This window comes from Aulonocara sp. 'chitande type north' Nkhata Bay, linkage group LG3 (genome assembly GCF_057382095.1).
Source record: "Aulonocara sp. 'chitande type north' Nkhata Bay isolate Kocher_YH1m ecotype deep benthic linkage group LG3, A_spYH_male_GT1.1, whole genome shotgun sequence".
Lineage (NCBI taxonomy): Eukaryota > Metazoa > Chordata > Actinopteri > Cichliformes > Cichlidae > Aulonocara > Aulonocara sp. 'chitande type north' Nkhata Bay.
The window spans coordinates 51,219,730-51,244,085 of NC_141346.1; the positions used below are offsets into that span (position 1 = coordinate 51,219,730).

At 42.8% G+C, this 24,356-nt stretch overlaps 1 protein-coding gene and 1 pseudogene across 4 annotated transcripts in view; one reads left to right on the top strand and one right to left on the bottom strand.

The window, feature by feature from the left end:
• LOC147336086 (neuroligin-2-like) overlaps positions 1 to 24,356 on the bottom strand; it is a 244,893-nt gene that overhangs the window by 5,028 nt on the left and 215,509 nt on the right. For all 4 annotated transcript variants that reach the window (XM_086285150.1, XM_086285148.1, XM_086285141.1 and 1 more), the window contains 4 exons: positions 11,754 to 11,939; positions 6,919 to 7,184; positions 1,362 to 1,515; positions 205 to 571 (listed from right to left, as the gene is read on the bottom strand). In XM_086285150.1, the coding sequence (XP_086141276.1) occupies positions 205 to 571; positions 1,362 to 1,515; positions 6,919 to 7,184; positions 11,754 to 11,939 (973 nt within the window). The remainder of the gene's footprint in view (positions 1 to 204; positions 572 to 1,361; positions 1,516 to 6,918; positions 7,185 to 11,753; positions 11,940 to 24,356) is intronic.
• Positions 2,918 to 5,259, top strand: LOC147336087 (uncharacterized; annotated as a pseudogene).

The following is a 24,356-nucleotide window of genomic DNA, read 5'->3' on the forward strand; positions in this document are numbered from 1 at the left end:
CCCATTCTCTGTGCAACCTTTCAACTATCTAAGACCAACCGGCTGCTCTGGGATCTGGATGCTTTTGGTCAACCAGTATGTTCAATTCTTCAAAGCCACACGAGAATTAAACTAGCAACCCAGATTCAAGTATTCAAGATGACTAGAAGGCTGTCAGAGAACATACAGTAACGTGTACAGTTTACACTACGACATGAGGCCTACCCAGTCTTTGCGAAGTTAGTCCAGTAAGTCATGACCACAGCGCTCAGCATCACATCGTTCTTGGAGAAGTTGCACGGGAACAGGTCCGTGGCACCGATCATCGGTACGCCGAACACGTAAGGTATCTCGTCTCCGTGCGCGGCGTCGGCCCACTCGGGCCGCGTCTCCGTCTGGCAGTGGTGGTAGAACGTGTAAAAGTAAACTGGGGACTGAAACTCAGCATGGAGTTTGGCAGTGGCCACAGCTGGTGCCACCCACTGGTGGTCCGTAAACAGGGCCAACAGAGTCTTCCGCCGCATGTCGCCGTTGTCCCTGTCCGCCCAGTCTGTGTACATGAACTTAATGGTCTCCCTCAGGATGTCTTTGCCTGGTGAAGAAGCACAGGAGGGGACAAAAGGAGGGGGAAGAAAGATAAAAGTGAAAAACTGCTAAGAGTAAAGTAACAGCAGTGCAAGACATTTTTTAAGAGATCGGTCTGATCAAAAGATATGAAACCAAAGCAAATGTTGGTGAGATGAACCAAGAGCCAGGAAGTGAGTGAGAAATCTAGAGAGGAAAAAAAAGTCTTTCAGATAACAGAACGAGTGACAGGCACAGAGAGGAAGCATGACTGCATTATCCAAACATGTCTGTACTGTGACTGTGGTCCGGCTGTGACGGGTTCGCAGGCCGATCTGTCAGAAACACAGACACTGAGACTGGGAGCCCACTACCTGGGGGATGATAGCATTACTGCCCACAGAGCCTCAAAGGTTAAGGCGCAGACACGCCGTGATGTGGATGAGTGGCTCTCTTTAGCACGCTTGTCTTGTTTGATGCACTTCACTGGGCTCACATGTTACTGATTCCATTCTTTACTCGCATGTTTTAAACGCTTAAAGCACTTTCACAGGTTTTTATATTCTTTTGAAAATTCATGTGAACTCAAGCTGTCAGAACTGTAATGTAAGCTTTGATAATTGTCCACATTTGTCATTTTGATGATTATCCGTTTATTTTAATCCATTTATTACAGTAAACAGAAAAAAATAACAGATCAACAAACGCGGCTCCTAATAAGACAAAACCTGATGATGCTGCAAAATGCAGTTAAGTGAGAGGAGGCTGTAAAATGGAATAACTGAAAAAGTGGCAGTGTACAGAGGTGGCGTCCTCACCCTCTGGGTATCCGTAGAGGTTGTCAACAAAGTTGGAGATGGTGTAGTCGAACGCCGCAGCTGAGATGCCGTCGTTGTCCTCACTGTCGTCCACAAACTTCAGCCCCTCTCCCTGGTTCACTCCTATCAGGATGTCATAGTTTAGGAACTCCCCCTGGTGGAGAAAATGAGGAAGAACATGCTGAGTGCTGGAACAGAGCCTGTGTGCATCACAAGTCTATAACAGGAAGTGCGGCTGAAACACAGCTTTGTGCATTAGCAGCATTTCATTTCCCAGTAAACAAGTGTACAAACTCAAAAAACATATTCCTCTTAAAATGTGCAAATGTGAACAAATCAACTTGTTAGAGATCTTCATCTCCACTGTAAATAAACAACAAGCCAGAAAAGAAGAAAACTGCACCAAAGACCAACAAATTCTTCTCATCAGATATTGAAGCTTCTTTCCTGTGTGACATAAAAAATAGGAGACAGATGTTTGTTTGTTTTTTTGTTCTTTTTAACTAGTTAAACACCCACGCCCAGAAAAATGGTAAATGGCCTGTATTTGTATTGCGCTTGACTTAGTCCCTAAGACCCCCAAAGCGCTTTACATGTTCAGTCATCCACCCATTCACACACTGGTGATGTAGCTACAGCCACCCTGGGGTGCACTGACAGAGGCGAGGCTGCCGGATACTGGCACCTCTGACCACCACCAGTAGGCAACGGGTGAAGAGTCTTGCCGAAGGACACACCGACCAAGACTGTCCAAGCCAGAGCTCGAACCGGCAACCTTCCGATTACAAGGAAAACTCCCAACTCTTGAGCCACGATCGCCCAGTGGGGACATTTCATTTTCCAGCAGGAAGCTTTTTGTTATAGCCTTTAGATCAGGGGTCGGCAACCTGCGGCTCCGGAGCCTCATGCAGCTCTTTAGTCCTTATAGTGCAGCTCTGCATGGTTTGGGAAAATAAATTAGTATTTAGCTGAAGTGTGTTTTATTTATGCCAGTTCTTTTTTTTACTTGTAGTTCTAAATTGGAAGATTATTGTGATTTTGCAATATACAAATAAAATTATATTTTGTTATTTTTTCATCGCTCAAAATAAGCATCACACTCGCGGAAGCCGGTGTACCCGGCGAAACGCCGTGCATTTATCGAGCCTTTCAACCCCAGATAGGCCAATTATGGCTCTTTGGGTCTTAAAGGTTGCTGACCCCTGCTTTAGATGAACAGAGTTTTTTAATTAAATACATACTCTTTAATAAATGTTCTCTTTTATAAAAAGTAGGATAATTTAAAAAAACTTTTATTATACCTCTATTAGAAAAAAAAACTGTCTTGTTTTCTGTTGTCTGTTATGTAATATTAGGGATGTTTGTGACAATTAATTTCTTCATCGGCTGGACTAACCAATAGTCCACAACTAGGAAACAATGAAATTTTAAGTTAAGTTTGAAAACAGTTTAAAAAAAAACACCCCATTCCAAAACGTCTTGTGACAATCTCATTGGCTTAGGGAGTGATGATGTCATAGAACTTCATCGAATCTTAAGTCCTTTGATGTTTTTCCTTAAGTAGGGGTGAGAAACAGCAAGTTTTAGTTCGTTTCAGCAGCATCTGTGTTTGCAGCCTACAAAACGTTCACCACAGAAACATTTGGAAAGCTCTTCAAAGTCATCGTATAGAAACTCCAACATGTTTCCAAGAAAAAAACAACCAATTCAAAAAGATTACGCCGCCTCTCCTTCCTGGCGTGGCCAGCCAATTTCCCCAAATGGCATCTCATCCTTCCAAAGGGCATTAGAGGAGAGTAGGAAGGAAAACTACCTTCTCCAGAAAAAAATGCAACAAATTGAAGAAGAAAAACATCAACTGGAGGACAAGTGTAGACGAATGGAAGCCCAAAATAAAGAGCTGGAAGAAAGACAACAGCGCCAGCCGGACATAAACATTATTAATGAGGGCTGGGGAATCAAGTTTGCTCAGGCCCGAGAGCAGATTGTGCACCTCATTAAAGAAAACAGGCAAAAGAGTGCAGAACTAAAAGAAATGACCAACCAGCTCCAAGACAAGAAAACGATGACTGATAAGATACAGCGGGATCTCCAATACATGGACCGAAAAAATCGGCTCCTCCAAAGACAGCTCCATGAAGCTGTGGAAGAAAAGAATAAATTCCTCCAACAGAAGGAAGAGCAGGACAAAAAGCAACAAGACATGCAGCACAAACTGAAAAGCATGCAGGAAAAATACCGCATGCTGAAAGAAAGCCTGGATGAAACACTGCGCCAAAATAAAGACCTTCTTCAACAGAAAGAGCAACAGCAGGAAAGACTGAAAGAAGGAAAACGCATCGTCCAGGACTTTCAGTCTAAAAATCTAAAACTGCAAGAGTTTTGTAATCAGCTGGAGGACAAAGCAACTAAAGTGGAAGAAGAAAGGGACAAACTGGAGAAACGGTGCTCACAGATGCAGAAAAGGATCGATCAGATAGCGAGAAACAACTCCGAGCTCGTTAAGGGGCGTTTGGTGGAATTCAATAACTTGAAGAGTGAACACACTCAAATGCAGTCACAAAAACAACAAGAAGACAAAATACATGAAGACAAAAATCAAGAAATCAAGAAAAGAAAGAAGCAGTTAAAAGACAAGCACAAAGAGGTCCAACAGAGAAATGCAGACATGCACAAGGACAAGCTGATACAGGAGGCAACATCCAAACAACTCAAAGACAAGCTTGAAGAACAACAAGCAGCATTGGAAGAGGTGGAACAAAGATGTGAGAAACTTGAAGAAAAAAAACGCAGAAACCATCGACGAGCTGAGAAATCTCATCGTGGAGAAAAAAGCGCTCGTGGAAAAGTGCATGAAAAAAAAGAAAAAATGGTTCCACTTGGTCCAGAGGAGAGACGCTACTGCTTCCTCACCTGATGTAGCCTCGTCTTGCTCCACCTCTGTTAACCCCCCCAACCAGTCCCGGCAGTTGACTGTCCCCTCCTGAGCCTGGTTCTGCTGGAGGTTTCTGCCCGTTTAAAGGCAGTTTTTCCTCCCCACTGTCGCCAAGTGCTTGCTCAGAGGGGATTGTTGGGGTTTTCTCTCCTCTGCCTTTTTTCTTCATTTACTTGTTTAACTTCTTTCATTATTACTTCATTTTACCTTGTTTCTTCATTTTGCCTTGTTTCTTCATTTTGCCTTGTTTCTTCATTTTGCCTTGTTTCTTCATTTACTTGTTTAACTTCTTTCATTATTACTTCATTTTACCTTGTTTCTTCATTTTACCTTGTTTCTTCATTTTGCCTTGTTTCTTCATTTTGCCTTGTTTCTTCATTTTGCCTTGTTTCTTCATTTACTTGTTTAACTTCTTTCATTATTACTTCATTTTACCTTGTTTCTTCATTTTACCTTGTTTCTTCATTTTACCTTGTTTCTTCATTTTGCCTTGTTTCTTCATTTTGCCTTGTTTCTTCATTTACTTGTTTAACTTCTTTCATTATTACTTCATTTTACCTTGTTTCTTCATTTTGCCTTGTTTCTTCATTTTGCCTTGTTTCTTCATTTACTTGTTTAACTTCTTTCATTATTACTTCATTTTACCTTGTTTCTTCATTTTGCCTTGTTTCTTCATTTTGCCTTGTTTCTTCTTTTACTTGTTTAACTTCTTTCATTATTACTTCATTTTATCTTTTCCTTCATTTACTTGCTTGCTATTCTTATCTAAATAATAAACCAATTAAATTTATCCTTTGAGTATTTTTCATCTCATCTTTACAGAATCTTTCCAAAACATTTTCAAACATTCAGATCTGTCTTTTATTTTCTTCTTGAAACCTCATAAATGGTGAACTAAAAACCCAGAATATGGTTTGAAACATGGTTTCAGCTGAAAGTGGCACAACATGCTTGAGTGAGTGAGTGAGTGAGTGAGTGTGTGTTTGTGTGTGTCAGGGTATCACTAGTTAGGTCATCATGTTTAGACTCATTCACTTCAAATTTATTTAGGCCAAATCTTTAAAACAGTATCATTTCATACACATTTTCAATTCACTTCAATCGCACAAATGCAGAAATAATTATTTGCAGTATCTTATTTATTATGAGAATGTCATGCCTGATCATTTGTACCTACACCACCAAAAATGGGGTCAGAAGGGAGGAGATGATGTTTAATGGGTTATAAGAAAAGGTCAGAAATATAAGTGCCGACATGAGCAGTGTCCACAGAAATCTCTGAATCTCAGCTCAAAGCTCAAATAAACCATTTCTACAACCAGCAAACAAAGCAAAGACACCAAACAGTTAAAAGAGCAGTGACGTCACCACGAATCTGTGGTCAGGTAATATCCATGTTTTGATTGATGATTCTCTGGAGTTAAATGTGAACCGAAGCATATTTTGGGTGTTATATGCTATTAAAGACTTCAATAAAATAATCTCTAATTAATTAGGTGTGGGAAATTAAAAAATCAAAATTTTCTATGTTTGAGTCACAGTAACTTTTAGTTACAACACTTTCAAGCACTTTTCAAACCTTGAAAAGACAATATTAAACTTCAAGCATTTTCAAGGATTCCAAGACTGACTCTTAAGGCCATGATCTTCATCATATTGCGTGTTCTGCAGGTCACGGCTTCAGGGCCGATCTTTTAAAAGTCTGCAGTGTCGATTAATGCATAGAGCTGCAAAACTCACACTTCTTCCTCTCACACACAATATGTCACTGTAGTGATTTTCACGTTACTGCTTTCTGCACACCTGTTTGATTTTTTTCACCTTACATAAAACACTTCCCCCGTCTCCAAAATGACTTTCACATTAATGACACTGACTGCATCTGCAATCTCTTCAGAATGTAGCATTTATTTAATCAAATAATAAAACTTTTTAAGAATCTCTTTTGTAATTAAAAATCCTGGTCAACCAGCAGTGGTTACTTACACTAATAATACACACAAATCAACTTTTTCAGTTTTTCACTTAGAAGATGGTCCAAAATACCATCTGGATGGATGAATAAAGAAGAAGAAGAATTTTTTATTCTTGTCACATGAAAATATTTCAATCAAACTGAGAAGAGAAACCTGCTCTTTGAAAACCTCGACGACTCTCTGTCAGCTTTGAATTACAGGATCACATCTTGCTGCTTTAAGGTTCTGTTCCAGCTTAACATTTTCCAGGTCTGACTACATTTAGCTTATTTGCTACTGTCTCTTGTTGCTTCCTGTTTCATTTTGGTAGCGATTGTTGGAAGAAAACTGCTCTCCCAGTTAGTTTTACTTGTCCCAGTCAGATCGCTCTTTGTCTTTATAGTTGTGTCTCATCTTTGCGTGTACTTGTGTTTATACTTTTCTTTAATAAAGTCTTATTTGTTTGCTTTTTGGGCTTCTGGCGAACACTCATGGCAACACAAGAGAAACTTCTCAGTGTGTCTAAAGTATAACACCCTGATCATGTACATCACCAACACTGCAGTTATTTTGGTTTCACGTCACGGCTGATCCCAGGAGTTCTCACCACTTTGCTTGGATAATAAAACACAACAGAGATGTGCGGCTGCTGTTATCCGACCCTCACCTGCTGCATGAGAATCTCTGGATCATCAGGAACTACGTCTCCGTCCACAACAGGCCCAAAGGCGATGTGATAGCGGGCCGGCTGGATGTCTTGGTCCACCAGCTCTCTGAAGTTCTTGCGCCTCAGGCAGTCAACCAGGTCAGCCGTCTCTGCGTAGGTGCAACCCACCTTCCGGGCCAGGATCTTGGTGTACTTGAGGGGTTGGTAGTTAACGGACCAGCTGGAGATGGCTGTGCCACTCTGCGCTATGGCCCTGTGGAACAGACCTGAAAGAAGACGTGGGAAAGAAAGACATTTTGGTGAGGTTCAGGGCAGAGGGAGGATGCCTGATGTATAAATCACATAACTTTCTTTCTGCTAGAGAACTTGATTAAAAATACAGTTTAACAATTTTTCGTCATCACGTTTCTTACTAGAGAAAAGCTGGTAGACACAGGATGGGACTACAGACCCAGAGCATCACTGACGGAGCATGTTATGGAGCTTTAGCTCCAAAAAGTGGAGGCAGGACTGGGAAAAAGCTCATCTGAGATGTCAAAAGATCTATTTTTTCCTTTCTTGAGCTGCTTTTCCCCCCCTCCAAGCTTCTCTTGGATGTATTTTCCCCTCTCTGTCTCCCTCTTTTTCTCTCTCTCTCCTTTAGTTCTGGCTGTCCTGTGCTGTTTAAACCACTCAAGTGGCTCATTAAGGGGGCCGCCTGGCTCTCTCTCGTTTCCTCCCGGGCTCCCTTTTTTCTTTCTCTCCCTTCTCCTGGGCCGAAGATTGGTCAGTTAATTATTAAGCAGAGCTGCAGAGCCTTCTTTCCCTGGGAAATCAATTATAGTAAGAAGTAGCTTGGAAACAGCTATACCTACATATCTGCACCGAGAGAGGCCGAGGAGGGGAGGAGAGACAGACAGAGAGGGTATATTTTATTCGTCTTCAAAATCAGTTTCTTTGTCGCTCCTTTAGTGCCTCTTGCCTTCGCTGCTTGAAACCTTGCTCTACTTGGCTGCTGCTTTTTTCGTATTTTCCATTTCAAAGCATTTTATTCCCTCTTTCTCCTCTTCAGCATAGTCTCCTGTTTCTCATCCTGTCCTTGTCTCACTCCTCTTAACTGTGGATGGATACTGATTACTGTCCTCTGCCTCCCTCTAACCTTCATATCAGTATCACTAACAACCCCCTCCCTACGTCCTGCTATCCATCCTGTAAGCCTCTGATGTCAGCCCTAATCTGTGACACTGTGTTGTTGACATGATTGGTGTCCATTAAGTGTGAGGATGACAGACTCCTTACCTGGCACCCTGGTGGAGGGGAGAAGGGGGGGGAGGCATGACAGACAGGTGGCGTCTAGTGGACTGATGTAACGCCATTAGATGCTGATGAAGAGGAAGATGACGACGGGGTGATGAGAAAGCGCAGGCATGAGGACAGACAGGTGACAGTGAGGGACGGGGTGAGGCTGGTTGTCAGCAACAAGACAAAAGGGGTAAACAGCGGCATTCCTCGGTTTTTAAGGTTGTGCTTTAGATTTTTTTTTTTTTATTTGAGCTCATGTTGGAGCTGGAACGTAATCATTATGAATTAGCATTAATGCTAGAAGCAGAGCAAGTTAGACACTATAATTAGAGACATCTCTGGAGCTCATTCACACAGAGAAAGAAAATGTGAAGAAAAGGTAACATTTTACATTAAAGCACATAAATCTACAACTGACAAGCTGCTTATTAGCATGTTAGCGACAGAATGGCTCCTCATCAGTCACAATGTTTATTAAGCATTAACGTCTAAGTCTGCATATTCTGCAACTAGAAGACCATTTAGAGTTTCCTCACTAACCTTCTTATTGCTGTTTAATAACTGCTGAGCAACCTGTTAGCCATGGGCACGATTTGACTTTAGAACAGGGAATATGTTCTGAGTTAGCTGTAGTTTTGTGGTCAGTCACCCACATTTACTACATGTTATTAATCTTGCAGGATGGCACCACCACCCTTTAACCCTCTCAAGGCAGGCGTTGTAAAAGCTAACAACCTGATTACCCCACACACATTTTATGAGTTTTTTTTTACTCAGAAGTACCACTGCAGGTATTCTTTTGTGCATTAGCAACAGAAACTTAATTTGAGCCTGAGAGGGTTAAAGAGCTGTACACATGGAACTAGTGGTGTCATGGAAACCAGCGACCAATGACTTGTAGTCACAGAAGTACTGAGTACTGAGGTAAACATTCCACATCCACCAATGAGAACAAAGAATACCTCTGACTAACACATGACAGGGCTGTGAAACATACAATCTTAAAAAGTTAACTATATAAATAAACATGAAAAATGATATGCTAGCAAACAGACTTTACACATCAATACTTAAAATCATCAGTCATAGCACTCATACTTTAACTGTTATTTACTGTTGTTATGCAGTAATGACAAGGTTTTTAAAGGATAACTGAACTAATGGTCATGGAGCTGTGGAATATTGCCATGAATTGTAAGCTGTTATTACATCTTTTCATGATAACTAATAAAGAGACCAGAAGCAACTAATAACAATAATAATAATGGATTGGATTTATATAGCGCTTTTCAAGGCACCCAAAGTGCTTTACAATTCCATTATTCATTCACTCTCACATTCACACACACTAATATGGACTTATAATTAAAATGTGTATTTTTATATAAAGTATTCCCATTAATAAAACTAATAATAATAATGAAAGCACGTAAGTTACAATAACCCATTTAATATTAGTCACTTTGCGGGATGTCGGGCTAGTTATTTACCTCTTTTAACTTATGCTAATCACACCATGACTTAGCAACACAAAGAAAATACAAACTTTTCCCTCCAAAGTGTTAAAGAAGTGAAGTTACCAGGCTTTATAGGTTATATTTGTGTATATGCAATCAGACAGGGGTGCTCAACAGGAAAGTCTGGGGGTGGTCTGGGTTAATGTGAAGGGTTAACAGACATCAGCGGTAATTACAGACATTGTGTTAAACAGATACAGTGACACAGCAGCAGCGCACGGATGCTCATTCAAGCTTTGACAACACATTTGTTTTCAAGGCACATCTACGCCGACAGAATGAGTCAAAATTAGAGACAAGTCAGACGTCTGCTTGGTGCTTCAGACACGCACGCACACGCACGCACAGAGCAGTAATTGAAACAGATGCGTGGTTGTGTGAACACACTCTCTAATCTCTCTTGTTCTTCTCACCCACCATTTCTTTCCTGTTTCTGTCCTTTGCAGTTTGTGTGTGCGAGACGGAAAATGAAGAGAGGGGAGACATATTGAGGGAGAGTCCTCGAGCAGCCGAGAGAACAGAGGAGCCACGACTGGAGGAGGACAGCTTCAAGAACAGCATGATCAAAGGCGGCGAGCGCGTGACCGTTTGGCTGCGGATCGTCGGCCACGCTGATCTCAGTTCCGATCAAAGTCGATTGGTCTGTCGGCCTCTGTCTTTTGGCGGTGCGGTGTTAACACTTAGCCCTCGGGGTTTGTTGTTGGTAATGGGGAGCACGAGGTCAGATAGATGTTGGATTTTCAGTGGAGAGAGAGACTTCCTGCTGCAGAGCAGTGAAGCGCGGACAGAGGAGCGCACGCCAAAGGCAGGTAATTCAGGGTAATGCTGGAGCTCCCACGCCATTTATCCTCCAAAGAAATGAATAACATAACGTGGATCAAACCTCCGCTCGCACATTAGCTACACGACTGCTTAAATTGTTCAGTTCAAAGGACAAGCAGTGTTTTCCTTTGGGGATAAAGGTGTCAAGTGAACATCACAGGACTTAACTGTTTCTGGGCTGGAAGCTATCCGCTGTGCTTCTATACGTGACAATCATATTTTACATTAAATAAAACATGGCTCACTAAAGAGAGCTGAACTGACTGACTGAGGACAGAAACTTTAGTCATTCAGACAGAATGTACGCAAAGGACAAAAATATATTAGTCGAGAAATGTATGTTAAAGGAGGCATGGTCCTCCCCGTGGTCCTCCCCGGTCTCTAGCTGAACCACACATCTTTCCGTAGTCTGACATGCTTCACATTGTGTGACGCAGCAGAGCACCACAGATGTGCAGAGGACACAAACTGCATCAGTTTGCTGTAAATGAATAAAACTGCACAGATAAACAACTCTCCATGTTATTCACTAGTCCAGAGCACAACACCTTCATCCTGTATTTCATTTTTTGTTGCGCCTGGCCTGCACACATCTGGCCACTAAGCAGAGTGAAGGTGTGATTTATAGCGACGGATGTTGGTTCATTTAGAGTTTTGTCTCTGTGAAAAGAAATAAACGACGGGAAAAAACTACAAATTTTTAAGCTTATCAGATCCAGCCCAGAGTAAACGAAATACGTGAAACTGATGTTGGTTTTTGAGAGTTTTTTCTTCTTATGGCTCTGTGTGATGTCAGAGACAGCAAAAATCCTTGATGCAGTCATCTCAGGCACACAGCTATGAGCCAAGAAGCTCCGCCCTCCTGCTGTTCACACCTTCTGTTTATAATAAGACGACAATCAGAAGAAAGTTGGTTTAAAGAAAGGGGGATAAGAGCTGAAATGGCTGTTTCAGTCTGAGGATGAACAGAGGAGCTGCACTCTGGTCCTCTATAAGACATCGCTGATCCATTTAAAGCATCTCCACCAAAGTCTAAGAATGAAATACAGAGCTGGAAATAAGCTAACCTGGCCCTCTTTGATCATTGATTTAACAGGGTGGATCCAAGCTGGTAGCTGGTAGTTAATGTTGGTTTAAATAAGAAAAAGCAGCAAAGGTGGTGAAAAGATATTAAAAAAAATATGTGCTGTACGAGGAATAAAACATGACATTTACCCTCAGAGTGATGCGAGAGGATGAGGAGGTTGACACAAGAGGCCCCAGCTCCAGAGCCGAAGATGGTGATCCTCTCCGGGTCTCCGCCAAAGTGGCCTATGTTCTCGTTGAGCCAACGCAGAGCCTGAATCTGGTCCAGCAGGCCATAGTTCCCCTTAGCAGACTGATCTCCGGTGCTCAGGAAGCCTTATGTGTGGGACACAAAGATGGAGGGAGGAGAAAGGTGAAGGAGTGTTTTCAGAAGAGGAGGGGGGAGGATGGAGGGGGATGAAGAGAGAACAAGACAAGATGTTATTGGGAAGTGTAGCTTTAATATTTAGCATCTGTCAGGAAAGTGATTCCCACTTTGGCCTGTAGCTCCACTTCTGGGAGGGAACTGCAAGATTGTAGAGAACGAGAGCGCTCGAGTGTGCAGCACCATCAGTCATCAACAAGGAGTCGCAGCCGGTGCACAGAGACAACAAAGGGAGTGGCACAAGCAAGTGCTTTTTCAGCCCCTCTCTTAATGACGTTTTCTCTCTCTAATGTCATTGAGCAGCAACTTCTGAACAGACCTACTCAGAGTACGACAGCCGTGTGTCTGAGGAACGTAGGAGGCCCTGACCTGAATCGTACAAATAACCAGATCAAATATCATCTCACATGATACGAAATAGAAAGAAGACCAAACAGAAACATTTACCTTCACAGGCAGAAGATTGTAGGACAGAAAAAAAAAGCGACACAGGTGCCACAGAAAAATGCATGAATATTCAAGTTCAATTAAAGTACCCCAGCAACTCAAAACACATGCTGTGTGTATCCCATCACACCCATGAAGACTCTGAAATGAGCAAATGTCTCAAAGGGAGCGATCTGAATTAACTGAGAATGTGGTCTGATTGGAAAAGCCAAAGCTTCACAGTTCCTTACATGCATCCTCTCATGAGCTGTGCAGGGGCCTAATTTGCATACATAATGTGAACTATACATACCCCGAACACCTCCACTCTATGCATGCAGCACTGTTAGTGCATTAATTATTCATTCGGCGCTTTGTCTGATATAATTGAGTTTAATTTCTTCATTGTACCTCATAATGACACAGAATGCTGTTTTCAAATCAAATTCCCCCCGCGGAACGATAAAGCAGCCGACGCTTCCCGAAGTTTCCCCGTAAGACGACCGTCCCGTTTATCAGAGCAGCCGAATAATACCTCGCCCTTTATGACGTTCGCCGACATTTGCCTCTCACGATTACTGGTAAGTATCTTCGATTGTTCCACCAAAGACCTAAATCTTTCCTATTTGAGTACCCATTAACCGGCAGCCCCTGAGATCCTAACGGGACTTCTAATTAAAGCTTTATTAAAGACAGGTGCACTGGAAAGGTCATCAATTAAGCTGCTACAGTGGAAGCTGAACACTTGTATGCTGGTAGCTGCTCTGATCAGCTCTAACACAAACATACAGTACGTTATCTGCTATGGGTGTCTCAGTAGTGTTATCAAGATAAACGGGAATTTGGGAGCCAGCACACCAACATAAACATTTCTTAATTTATTACACATTTAATCTGCTCAGCGCTGGTTACACTGTGAAACAGCTAGGCCCGACTGTATTTATGGGGTCTAATCATCTGTCTGTGGAGGAAGAATAAAGGAAGGAAAATCTAAATAAAGACAAATAACTCAAGCCAAATTAAAAACTAAAAATACAACCAAGAACTGTATATATTATGTTATAATTGAACAGGAATTATTAGGTATATAAGTGAGAGGGGGGTAAGGGGGACTTACTAAGGGCTTACACATGAGGATGTGCTGCCACCTTGTGGTAAAAACAAGAAAGACCACCTGCATTTTCTCCAAATATCCATCACATACTACAGAAACACATGCTTGATATTATGGCATGACTATGTAGTGGCTATAACTGAGAAATCACAGAGAAACCTGATAATAATTATTAAACACAAGAACATCCAAAGAATTACAGTAAAAAGAAGACAAGTTATTGGAATTTACTCGCATATTCGTCTAACTACACACCAGCGAACCTGCTGCACCTACACGAACGCATTAAAACTGGATAATCAAACTTCTTTCCATAAACCCTGAAGCCCCCACACTGGCGGAGCTGCTGCTGAGGAGGGAGGGCGTTTACTGCTCCGAGAAAGGTGGTGAGCTCATTACTGTCCACATGAATCCAGCTCATGGAGAGATGAGGAATATGAAGTTTGTTGCAGGGCGAGGGAGGGGAGGGGAGGGGGGTGTTACCTGATCACCTTTTGTGCATGAATATTTAATTTTAATTGCACTGCACCACAAACGAGCTGTCGATGCTGCACAGAGTTTACGGCAGTAACCAAACTAATTACGTCAAGTACATAATGAATCAATATTTTCCTACTTTCTCTTTCATTTTTACAGTTCACCTTTACGATCCATAAAACAAAACAGATCAAAGTGCGTCTCGAGAAGCATCTCATTCCATTACGGCTTTTGTGCTGCTCTTAAAACACCACAAACACTCACAAATAAGCAGCATGTTTGGGTGCGTTAAATAAGCCGAGCACAAACAAGAGGCAAATAAGCTGCCTAATGCCCTACTGTAATCACCATGATATATTAAACATAACCAATTATGCTAATGAGGTCATTAATTTGGCTAATTACTGCAATGCATAGCAATATTTCTGTGTCAGCACAGTTTCTTGGACAAAGAAGAAAAAGAGAAAGCTCTGGCAGCAAAGTCCAAAGGTGGGAAATAATCATTATTGTGCAGCTTCTTGAAGCATCTATTATCACAGTGGCTGCAAAACAGAGAAGTGGGCCACACAGAGCCAGCAGACACCCCAGATCCTCGTGTTATCTTTCATAACAACCGAAGCCGCCGTCTTCTCTGCACCTCCACGCTGCGTCCATCTGACAGAGAGACAGTGCACAACAGCAGGCCACTTCACCCGTCCTCCCCCCATCTACCCCCGTCTGCTCTAATCTGATAAAAGGCTTGAGGAAAAAAAAAAAAGAAATCGAGGAGCTGGTGAAAACGCAGCAATGCAAGATGAAAGGCGCGGCGCCGCATGAATAGCCTTTAAAATGGCTGTGGTAACGAACAGTGGTTGGGGGGGGGGGGGGGGGGGGGGGCGATGAGGGAGGGGTAGAGCGAGGCAGAGATGAGAGTAAAGGAAAAGGCGAGGAGGATAGTGGGTGTTCTGTGAGCCCCGGATAGAGGCACAGTGTTTCATCTGCCTCCAAGACACCAGGGGTTGGTTCACATACACACACACGTACACAGAGGGACACTGATCAAAGGCTGACGCCACAGAAAAGACTGCCTCCTTTTCTCTTTATCTCTCTCTCCTCTCCCAAAAACACAGGCCGCACACAACACACACATGTAAGCGCGCAAAGACACAGGGATCAAGCGAGTACGTACTGTAAGCACCCCTCCAAAACGCTCCACAGACTCCAAAGTGTGCACGCACCTCTTCGGGAATTGTGAGCACATGCACGGAAAACTGTGGTGCATCTATCCTGCACAAGTTTGTTTGTGCGCAGCTATTTCTGTCATTATGATCTGTGCGTACAGGTGACAAACAGCACTCCTCACAAACTACATGCCATACAAAGCCAATGTTAGAGGGTGACACGGGTGCCAGGCAGCAGAGTAATTATTGTTCATCAGGTGTGTGTGTGCGTGTCGCTCAGAGAAATGAACAGATGTGGTGGCTCGAAGCATCTGAATAATGTATAGGACACACAATTTCAATATGTGGCCGCGCACACCCACACACGCGCACCGCTGCCTGCTTCTTTCCGAGGTGATGAAAGCCACCTGTGTGCTGGATAGACTGCACATCCCCAAACTGTTTCTAAGTGCATAATTCCAATTACAGCACCCCATATTTTATGCCACCATCGCCGAAGCTGGAGCGCGCGATCATCCCGCCGCCACGTTAAACGTTTTGCGATTTTTCAAAGGGTCACGCTGAGTGATGGAAGGAGAGGAGGAACGATTTGGAAGCAGGAGAAAAGGGGAAATGAGAGCGATTCCCCTCATTTTCTTCGACAGGCTTAAAAAGGAGCTCTTTTTTTTTTAATCCTCCCACAAACACCACTTTGGCTTAGACACAGCGATTGGCTAAGGGTGATTCGCTCCGCTCTTCTCTCTACTTCCCTTTTGTGCTGGCTCTCTATCTAAAGTTGTTATTGCTATTGCCAGCCTGTGACAACCAAATTATCTGTGAAATTATTCAGATTTTATGCCCTCTTACTGGGCAGGACCCCTGTATATGTGAGTGTGTGTGTGCTGAGATGTGTTTGATGCCAGTCCTTTCCTGAGCAGAACAACACACCAAATGAGAGGGTTACCTGCTTAACATTAGAAGCAGGGAGTTCAATTCGCGGCCTTCCTAACGCTTTATTTTGTATTTATCCTCTCCTTCTTATCGCCCAAATCCTCCTTTTCTGTAACAGTCACGTTTGATTGTTGAGAAAACAAACAGCGGCGTGTTAATGGTGATGTAAAATAAAACAGCGGCCTCTCGTTTTTAAGTTATAAAGCTTTGAATCAATCAAACCCTATTTTGTCACGCTGCCAATCAATGCTACTATATTCAGTAATTACCTCTCTGCCGGAGTCTGCGGTTTCTGGGCTGGAGTCGAAAAACCACTGATGCATGAGGGCTCACAAAAATCACTGTATGCATGGATCGATCGGGCCCAGCATTACACCCGTCTGATACCGTGTAGGTCCATCAACACAGCTCTGATTCAACAGGGCGAAAAACGGGACCTGTGGGGGTCTCCGGTGATGTCGGGCACGAGGGGAAAAGCAACTGATCCTGATGCTTCCCAGCAGAACATCACATCGTTATCATTCATTTTAACTCTTCATCTCTTAACAAAAATCCACGCAGAAGGACACTAGTGGCTGTGAGGTGACCCAAACCCAAACTGAAATTCAGCAACTTGTAGCAATAACGGGTAAAATAACTGCAGCCAAGTGAAGTGGGGAGATTTATATCAACCTATTTTTGAGGTTACCAAAGTAGTGTGTGAAAAACTTTACATGTTAACAGGTTTTAGTTGTCTCAGTTGCTGATTGGTTTATGATCCGGCTTTACTGATAGTTTACTGTCACTGGCATCGGCCTCAGTGTGGAACCTTTTAACACAGATCTGTACTGAGGTACTGCTATCGCTGCTAAACCGCCCCCTGAAATCATTCAGCAAACATGGGGTAACTTTTAACATGGTGCTGAAACAGGAAGTGGAATTTATTTGTTAGCAGAGAGCTAGATTTACTGAGTGGGTCAGATTAGCGTGGCACTGCAGTAACCAAGAAAAAAAGAAAAAAAGCTGATGGGTGATACTAAAAAAACTCCTAAACAAAACACCAATCTGTGAACACAGAAGCAGCAGGTTCATTTCAATAATGATCAACACAAAGAACCGAGAGCAGTACAAATTAGCGAGTTGCAAACGAGCAGACGCGACGAGGTAGAGCTCTATTAACAACAAGCACCGATTGATATTTGTAATCTCACAGCACATAATAAAGAGCAAGAGCAGGTTTTAGTCATGAGGACAGGCAGCGGGAGAAAAATGCACATGTTTGGATGCAGGAATGAAGTTTTCCATCAGAAGCTAATAGGGAGCAGGCAGGGTCGGAGATGGTTCTTCAGTCTGTGTCTGACAGCTGATGGATGTCCAGTAGAGCACAAAATATTACATGCAGTGCAGACATGTGAACATCACACTCATCTGGTCGCAGCGGATGGCCCCGCCCCTCCCTAAGCCTGGTTCTGCTGGAGGCTTCTTCCTGTTTTTCTTTCCCACTGTTGCCAAGAGCTTGCTCATAGGGGATCATCTGATTGTTGGGGTTTCGTAGTGGCTTGAGTTGACTGCTTTGGTAATTTTTTCAATGAAACTGAATTGACTTTCTGTGTGATACTGCAGGAAACTCCTATTAGCCTAACCAACCTTCACTCATATTAACGGCTGTATTCTGACAGACATTTTAATAGAAAATATGTGAAGGACAGTGAGTGAAATGCTGATTTGTGATGCTGAAGAACTGTACACCCTCATTTCACAGCATCTCACCTGTCATTCCAAATAAATGAATTCTCCTAGTGGCAACTGCGCAGCCGTATGAAGGTCAGGTAAGAGGTAAGAACAATAACGTGCACACATGCTGTTACCTCAAATACTCAAAGGTGTCAGCAAATAAACCAGGACATTTTTTTTTCAAGAATCCAACTTTCCGTGTTTCGTATTTGAATCATTAATAGTTGAATATGCATCACCTTTTTTGCACTCTGTCTCTCTCCTCGTGGACGCGCCTGCATTCACTCTTATGTCATTCATTCTTTCATCTGCCGCGTCCCTTGTGGTTCTGACTCTTTTCCTTTCAGGGTTGGGTTTGGAGCTGGAGCTGCTAGCATCTGAAGTCCTGACACTGGTGAGAGAGAAACCAGGCCAGCTCCCAGCAGAGCACGACCATATGCACACAAGCGTTTCTCGTAGCCTTCAATCTGCCCATGCGGGCTTCTGTGTGTGTGTGTGTATGTGTATGTTAAGCATGAAGGGGTGTGATTGCTCTTGTTTTTGTCACAGGCCAGTCCAAGTGTGTCAGAGGGATACAGACGAACACACACACGTGCACACACACACACACTCGGTCATACTCTGAGGGAGGATGGCAGCAAAGGAGAAGTGGCTGACAGAGACAGAATGAGTCACAAAGGGACAAACACAGTGAGAGGAAGTGAGATGATAGATTGCCAGGTGTGTGTGTGTGTGTCCACAGGGATGAGAGAAAGACCAGTATCTATTTCACTCTTCTTCTTTAACAAGAGTCTTTATAGAGTGGAGGTGTGCGTCTATCGATCAGGTTTTGTTGCCCTGTGAACACTTTTAGAGCCCTGAGGAACAATAGCTCATCCTCCTCATCACACACTCCCATCATGAGCTCTCTCCGTGTTGTGTGTGTGCGCCTCCTTGTCTCCTTTTCTTTGTGTTTCTACATCTCTTCTTCAGCTGAATTCTTTCGCCCCACTCCTGTTTATCTTTCATTCAGCTCCTTCGGGTGTGTCCGTCCCCGGGGTCTTCCAACCAGTCAGAGGGTAATGGCGGGTGAAATAGGGGTGCCGTGGGCCAGATCGGACACGATGTATAGTATAGTCCAAGCTGTGTGCATTGCACTAGCACACAGCTGCAGTAAGTGTTTTTAGTCACCGGCACGGCTGGCACAAGAACACAACACACTGAGTTTCTTTATTCGCTCATTTGCCGACCCGTTCACAGGATGCGACGTTAGAGTCGATTAGTGTGTTCCATCCAGAAAATGCAATAATTGTTGGCTTGAAAAGGATTAAAGCTGTGTAGAAATGTTCCAGGTATTTAAAAGCAGTGAAATTGTGCCTAATGAATCAATGGTTGACCTTAACATGTCTAATTGTTTTCATGCTGAACTTTAAAATCGTTAAAAGGCAGAATAAAGAATTACAAGTGTCAAACTGAAGCAGCAGAGGATGAGATATCCATATGGCGCGTCCACACTGGAAGCCAGTCGCTGGTTCGCACATCACTTTGAAGCTGATGTCATTCCAAATAAATGAATTCTCTGGTTGCCGTGGATGTTCCAGGCTCCAGTTTCCTAGGTGACTCTTTAATGTATCTACTACTAGGTCATGTGTCAATCAGCACCACTCTTCAGTGTCACTTCAGTTGCTCGGCTGGAAGACATTTTTTAAAATCTTGGATCCCGCATGTTTCCGGCTGCCAGCCGTTATCTTATTTGCTTGAAGTTTTGGAATGTCGTTCACTTTCTCTGGTCTCTTCCAGTGCGGATGCAGATTTAGTTTACAGAATTGTAAAGTTCCTCGCCTTCTTCAAGGTCATCATCGTGGGCAGAGATGCAAATGCTTGCAGCATACCTGCTAGTTTTAGCATGCTATGAATCTCATTGTGATGAATTGGGCTGGTTCATCTCTCACCTGCTATCTGCAAAAGTCTGATGTAGTTACACTGCAAGGTGCATGTGAGCAAGTGATTAGATCTAAAAACAGTAAAGACTGAGAGCTGCACAAGGAGACAAAGCTGAAGGGAAAATTCAAATCTGCCACAACTTTTTTATTTTTTGCATAAAGCTTTGGTGTTTTTACCTTCAATAGCTTAAGAACCTGTAATTCTTCCTGAGAGCATCTTTTATTAGCTCTTCGTTGCCTGGTAAATGCCAACGTGTACCAACTTCATGCCCCCAGTGGGCACAGCAGGCGAAACAGTTAAAACTGTGCAAGCTACATATTAAACCTGACATAACCCCGAAGACATCGCTGGAGATCATTCTCTCCACTTTTAGCAAGTTCCTCCAAACCCTTTCTACAACTATTCCTGCAGACTTGAAGTGTTTAAAACATTTAAGGGCAAATAAAAAAAGGCAACACAAAGTGCCAAAACTCAGCTTCACAGAACTAACGTCTGGGTCCAGCCCGTGGAATAAACCACTTATACAGCGCTCCTGTGTCGAGACGCAGGGAAAAAGGAGCGAGACGAGAAAAGTGGGGAAATGAGGGGAGGAAAAACAAGAGCTAATGAATCCCCGAACTGGTGTCCGCGCCTGCTCCAGCAGCAGCAGCTGTGCGGTGGTTAGATTTACCGAGCAAAACAAACAAACAGCAAAAATAAATGGGTAAACACTCCTTGTGGGTCTGCGGGGGTCTTCGAACGCGTGTCTCTCGGAGTATCCGACTGTACTTATTTGTATGTTTATCTGCATATTTATCTGTGTCTGTTTGTGTGCGTGCGTTTAGCTAATCACAATTTCACAATTTCACCCTCTTAGGCTGCAAGTGGAATGAATGGATGTGAATCTGTGGAGCTAAAAGTAAACCCCTGCTATTCCACTACACGCTGGCAAAGTTGTGAAATACTTCAAATGGATCCCATGCTGGGTTTGGCCTACATACTGTAACTCCACTACACTGCACTGCATATAGCCAATGTGCTACAATTTAGCTGAGCTCGGGTTTTGTTTAGCTGCAACCGTTGCCACTTTTTGGAGTCTTGTTAATCAGACCATGTTCCGCGGCGTAGCACAAACGTCCCCTAACTATGTAACAAAAAGCAAAAGAAAAAAGGCGATGACACAGACGGGCTCTGTTCTCGTTAACCAGCCTCCTTTGTGCAGCGTCCATAAATCAATCTGTTATTTACTATTGTGGAAGAAATTCTTTCTGTGTTATGATGCATCACTAAATTGGGCTGAGAGCGAACAGATAGTCCTACAATTTTCACCTCAATGCATGTCAATGAAAAGGGACCGCTCCATATCTGCTCCTTTTGAAAATGTGTTTGAAATCATTATTCAGCTGCTAACCTCCATCTCAACTCAAAGAGCCGGCCTCGCTGGGGGAGTGTCAGTGTTAATATGCTCCTCTGCTGCAACCGCTTAAACCAAACCTCTCCAAGACTCACTCTGAGCTAACCAGTATATCGTACGTCTAATTCTCCCTCCCTCGCACACACACCTGTACGCATTTGTTTTTACACGACCATCCCACCCTTTTAAAGCACAACAACTCTGAGATGTCTGATGCTTTCCACTTCCGCGGTGTTGTAATTAAAATATGCAAATGGCATCATAAAATGTGTTTCACTCTAATGACTCAATGGCAGTCGTGCCCGATGCCTTCGGCTCTGAAAGGTTACCGTCAGATAAGACTGCTTCACATCAAAAGTCAGGCTGACACGAGCCCGCGTGTTTGAGAGACAAAGGGAATTCTGGGCTTTATCTCCGGCTCATAAAGAAACTAATCTGACTTCTGCCTCTGAAGTTTGCGGAAGACAGCTTCTCAAATCCCCCTCGTATTGCTCATCCTCGACGCAAACACTTCTGCACGCGCGCACACACAAACACACACAAGCTTTCAATTACTTTGACCTTCTATGTATTTTTGAGTAAACAACTTAGATAAATAATGTTTTGAAAAAATGCTGCACTGCCAGCTCCCACGCAATTTGGTTGTGTGTCTAGTTTCACACACACAGACAATATTTTGACACAGTCATAGGGCTTAAACCCGGGAAAATTTGTGTGACTAACACATGTTTTGCTGTGTGTGTGGGGAGGTCCTCCCCCAGGAAATATGTCAAACACGTAATATTCTGCATTCTTCTTTTTTTATGTACAAATTCATTAATTTACATCAGGAACACATTATTATTTGTTCATATCATAAGAAATATTGTTCACTCGGCTGCTGTAACAATGTGAATTTCCCAACTCTGAGACTAATAAAGGCTACCTCATCTTATTTTATCGATAATGAATATTCAGTGTTGTTATGATTTATGTTACTTTGTTATTTGTTTGTGCAACTGAAATAATGACTTCCTGAATAATGTACTGGCACGTATAGACTCACTGTTCAGAGCACTGTCTCCAGCTACAGTGTAAATAAAGGTTTTTTTTAAGTAGGCATACTGCAGGGGTGTCCAGCTCCAGGCCTCAAGGGCCGGTGTCCTGCAGGTTTTAGATCTCACCCTGGGTCAACATGCCAAAACTAAAGTATTAGTTCATTAGCTGCCTGTAGCTGCCTCCACCAGTGTGTGAGAGTGAGAGTGAATGAATAGTGGCATTGTAAAGCGCTTTGGGTACCTTGAAAAGCGCTATATAAATCCAATCCATTATTATTATTATTATTATTATTATTATTATTATTATTATTAGCAGGTCTCTGGAGAACTTCAAGATATGTTGAGGAGGTAATTTAGCCATTTAAATCAGCTGTGTTGGATCAAGGACACATAAAACCTGCAGGACACCGACCCTCGAGGCCTGGAGTTGGATATGAAATTTAGCGTCTATAATTATATACACTGTTGCATGTCAGTAAAAACAAATAAGAATATTTCCCACTGATATATATGATGAAATAAAAAAAATTCCATATTTCAACATCTTTCAGCAGATCAACAGATCAGAGTTCATTTGATGTTTGGTATTCTTAGAATCATCAACGATTATGAACAACAACTGTGAATCTTTATGCTCTGCTCACATTATTTCCATAAACTCCAGAAGAGAAAACTAACTACACTAATGTAAAATTAGTTATACCCCTTTGGAAACAAAAATGTTACTTTTACAGTTCACTTAAACTTGCTTTGTTAGGTACACTTTAATGCCAGGTTGGACACCATTTTTCCTTCAGCACTGTCGTCATTCTTAACAGCATTAATTCAACAACATGCTGGAAACATTCGTCACAGATTTGAACATTTATTATGTTCAAGAAACCAGTTAGAGATGACCTGAGCTTTGAGACATGGAGTGTTAACCTGCTGGAACTGCGGTCATAAAGGGATGTACATGTTCAGCAACAGCACACAGGTAGGCTGTGGCACTGAAACAAAGTTCAGTTGCTTCTAAGCGGTTCAAAGTGTGCCACACCATTACGCCACCAGCATCCTGAATCGCTCATACGAGGCAGGTTGGGTCCATGCTTTTATCTTGTTTATGCCAAAACCCTACCATCAGAATGTTCCAGCACAAACGGAGGCTAATTAAAACCAAGAAACATTTTTGCAGTCTTCTGTTGTCCACCTTTGGTAAGCCTCTGCAAACTGTAGCATCATTTTCCTAATCATAGCTGAAAGGAGTGGCTACTCCTCCCCTTCCTAGTAGATGCACTTAGGGTATGAATTTGAAAATCCTACACCGCCTCCTTTTCTAAGTATCACATTCACAAACTTGAGTGTCCACGCCGCTCCGCCTGAACACTCGGCAGGTGACGACAATATCCCATCAGCCTTTTACGGCTGAGGAATAAAAAACAAAGAAAAGAAAAACCCAAGAGGTAAAAATACACCAAAACAGTAACAAACAGCTACAGTCCCCAGTGAATACTGAAAGCGTACATGAAAATCCCATCACACTAACAGCAGGATAACAGAGGTAGAGTGCATAAGCACGTACTATCAACCTGAAGTTAAAGGCTACTGGAGAGCTTCCATTATTTCTCGCAATAATAATAATAAACAACAACAAATAAGTTTGCCGAAGGCTTTTGTCAGAGGTGATGTTTTTCTCTCTTCACTGCATCACTTACAGATGGAAAACGCCCCTCCTGTGTGAGAAGCCAGATAACGCTGTTTGTCGACCTCGTGATGTGTGCTTTGTCGTATCGCTCCGAAAGCACACGGGGAAAACCGTGAATGAAATCACTCTCGGGAGGACCACGCTCGTCTCGCTGCATGATCAACTCACAAGACGGGTCTGTGTCGGGAGCACATCTATCACATCTGTAACGCGTGCAGAGGAAGTACCAGAAGATGATTTAGAATGTACAAATGGAACAACATGAGACTGTCAGAGGAAACTCCGTCATTCCTCAGCGTTCGCACTACTGGAATAATCGACTTCATGTATGATGTAGCACACGGCAACCAATTACATCCAGTGTTTTCAATGTTCAGCCTGCGGGCCCCGGCAATGTTTAATGTGACGACAAGGAGAGAGCGCAGAACATTTCATTCATACCCTACAATGATGCAGCAGCACAGAACCAAAGAGAGAGCACTCCTCTTCAGTCTCATAGAAGATTGACGTA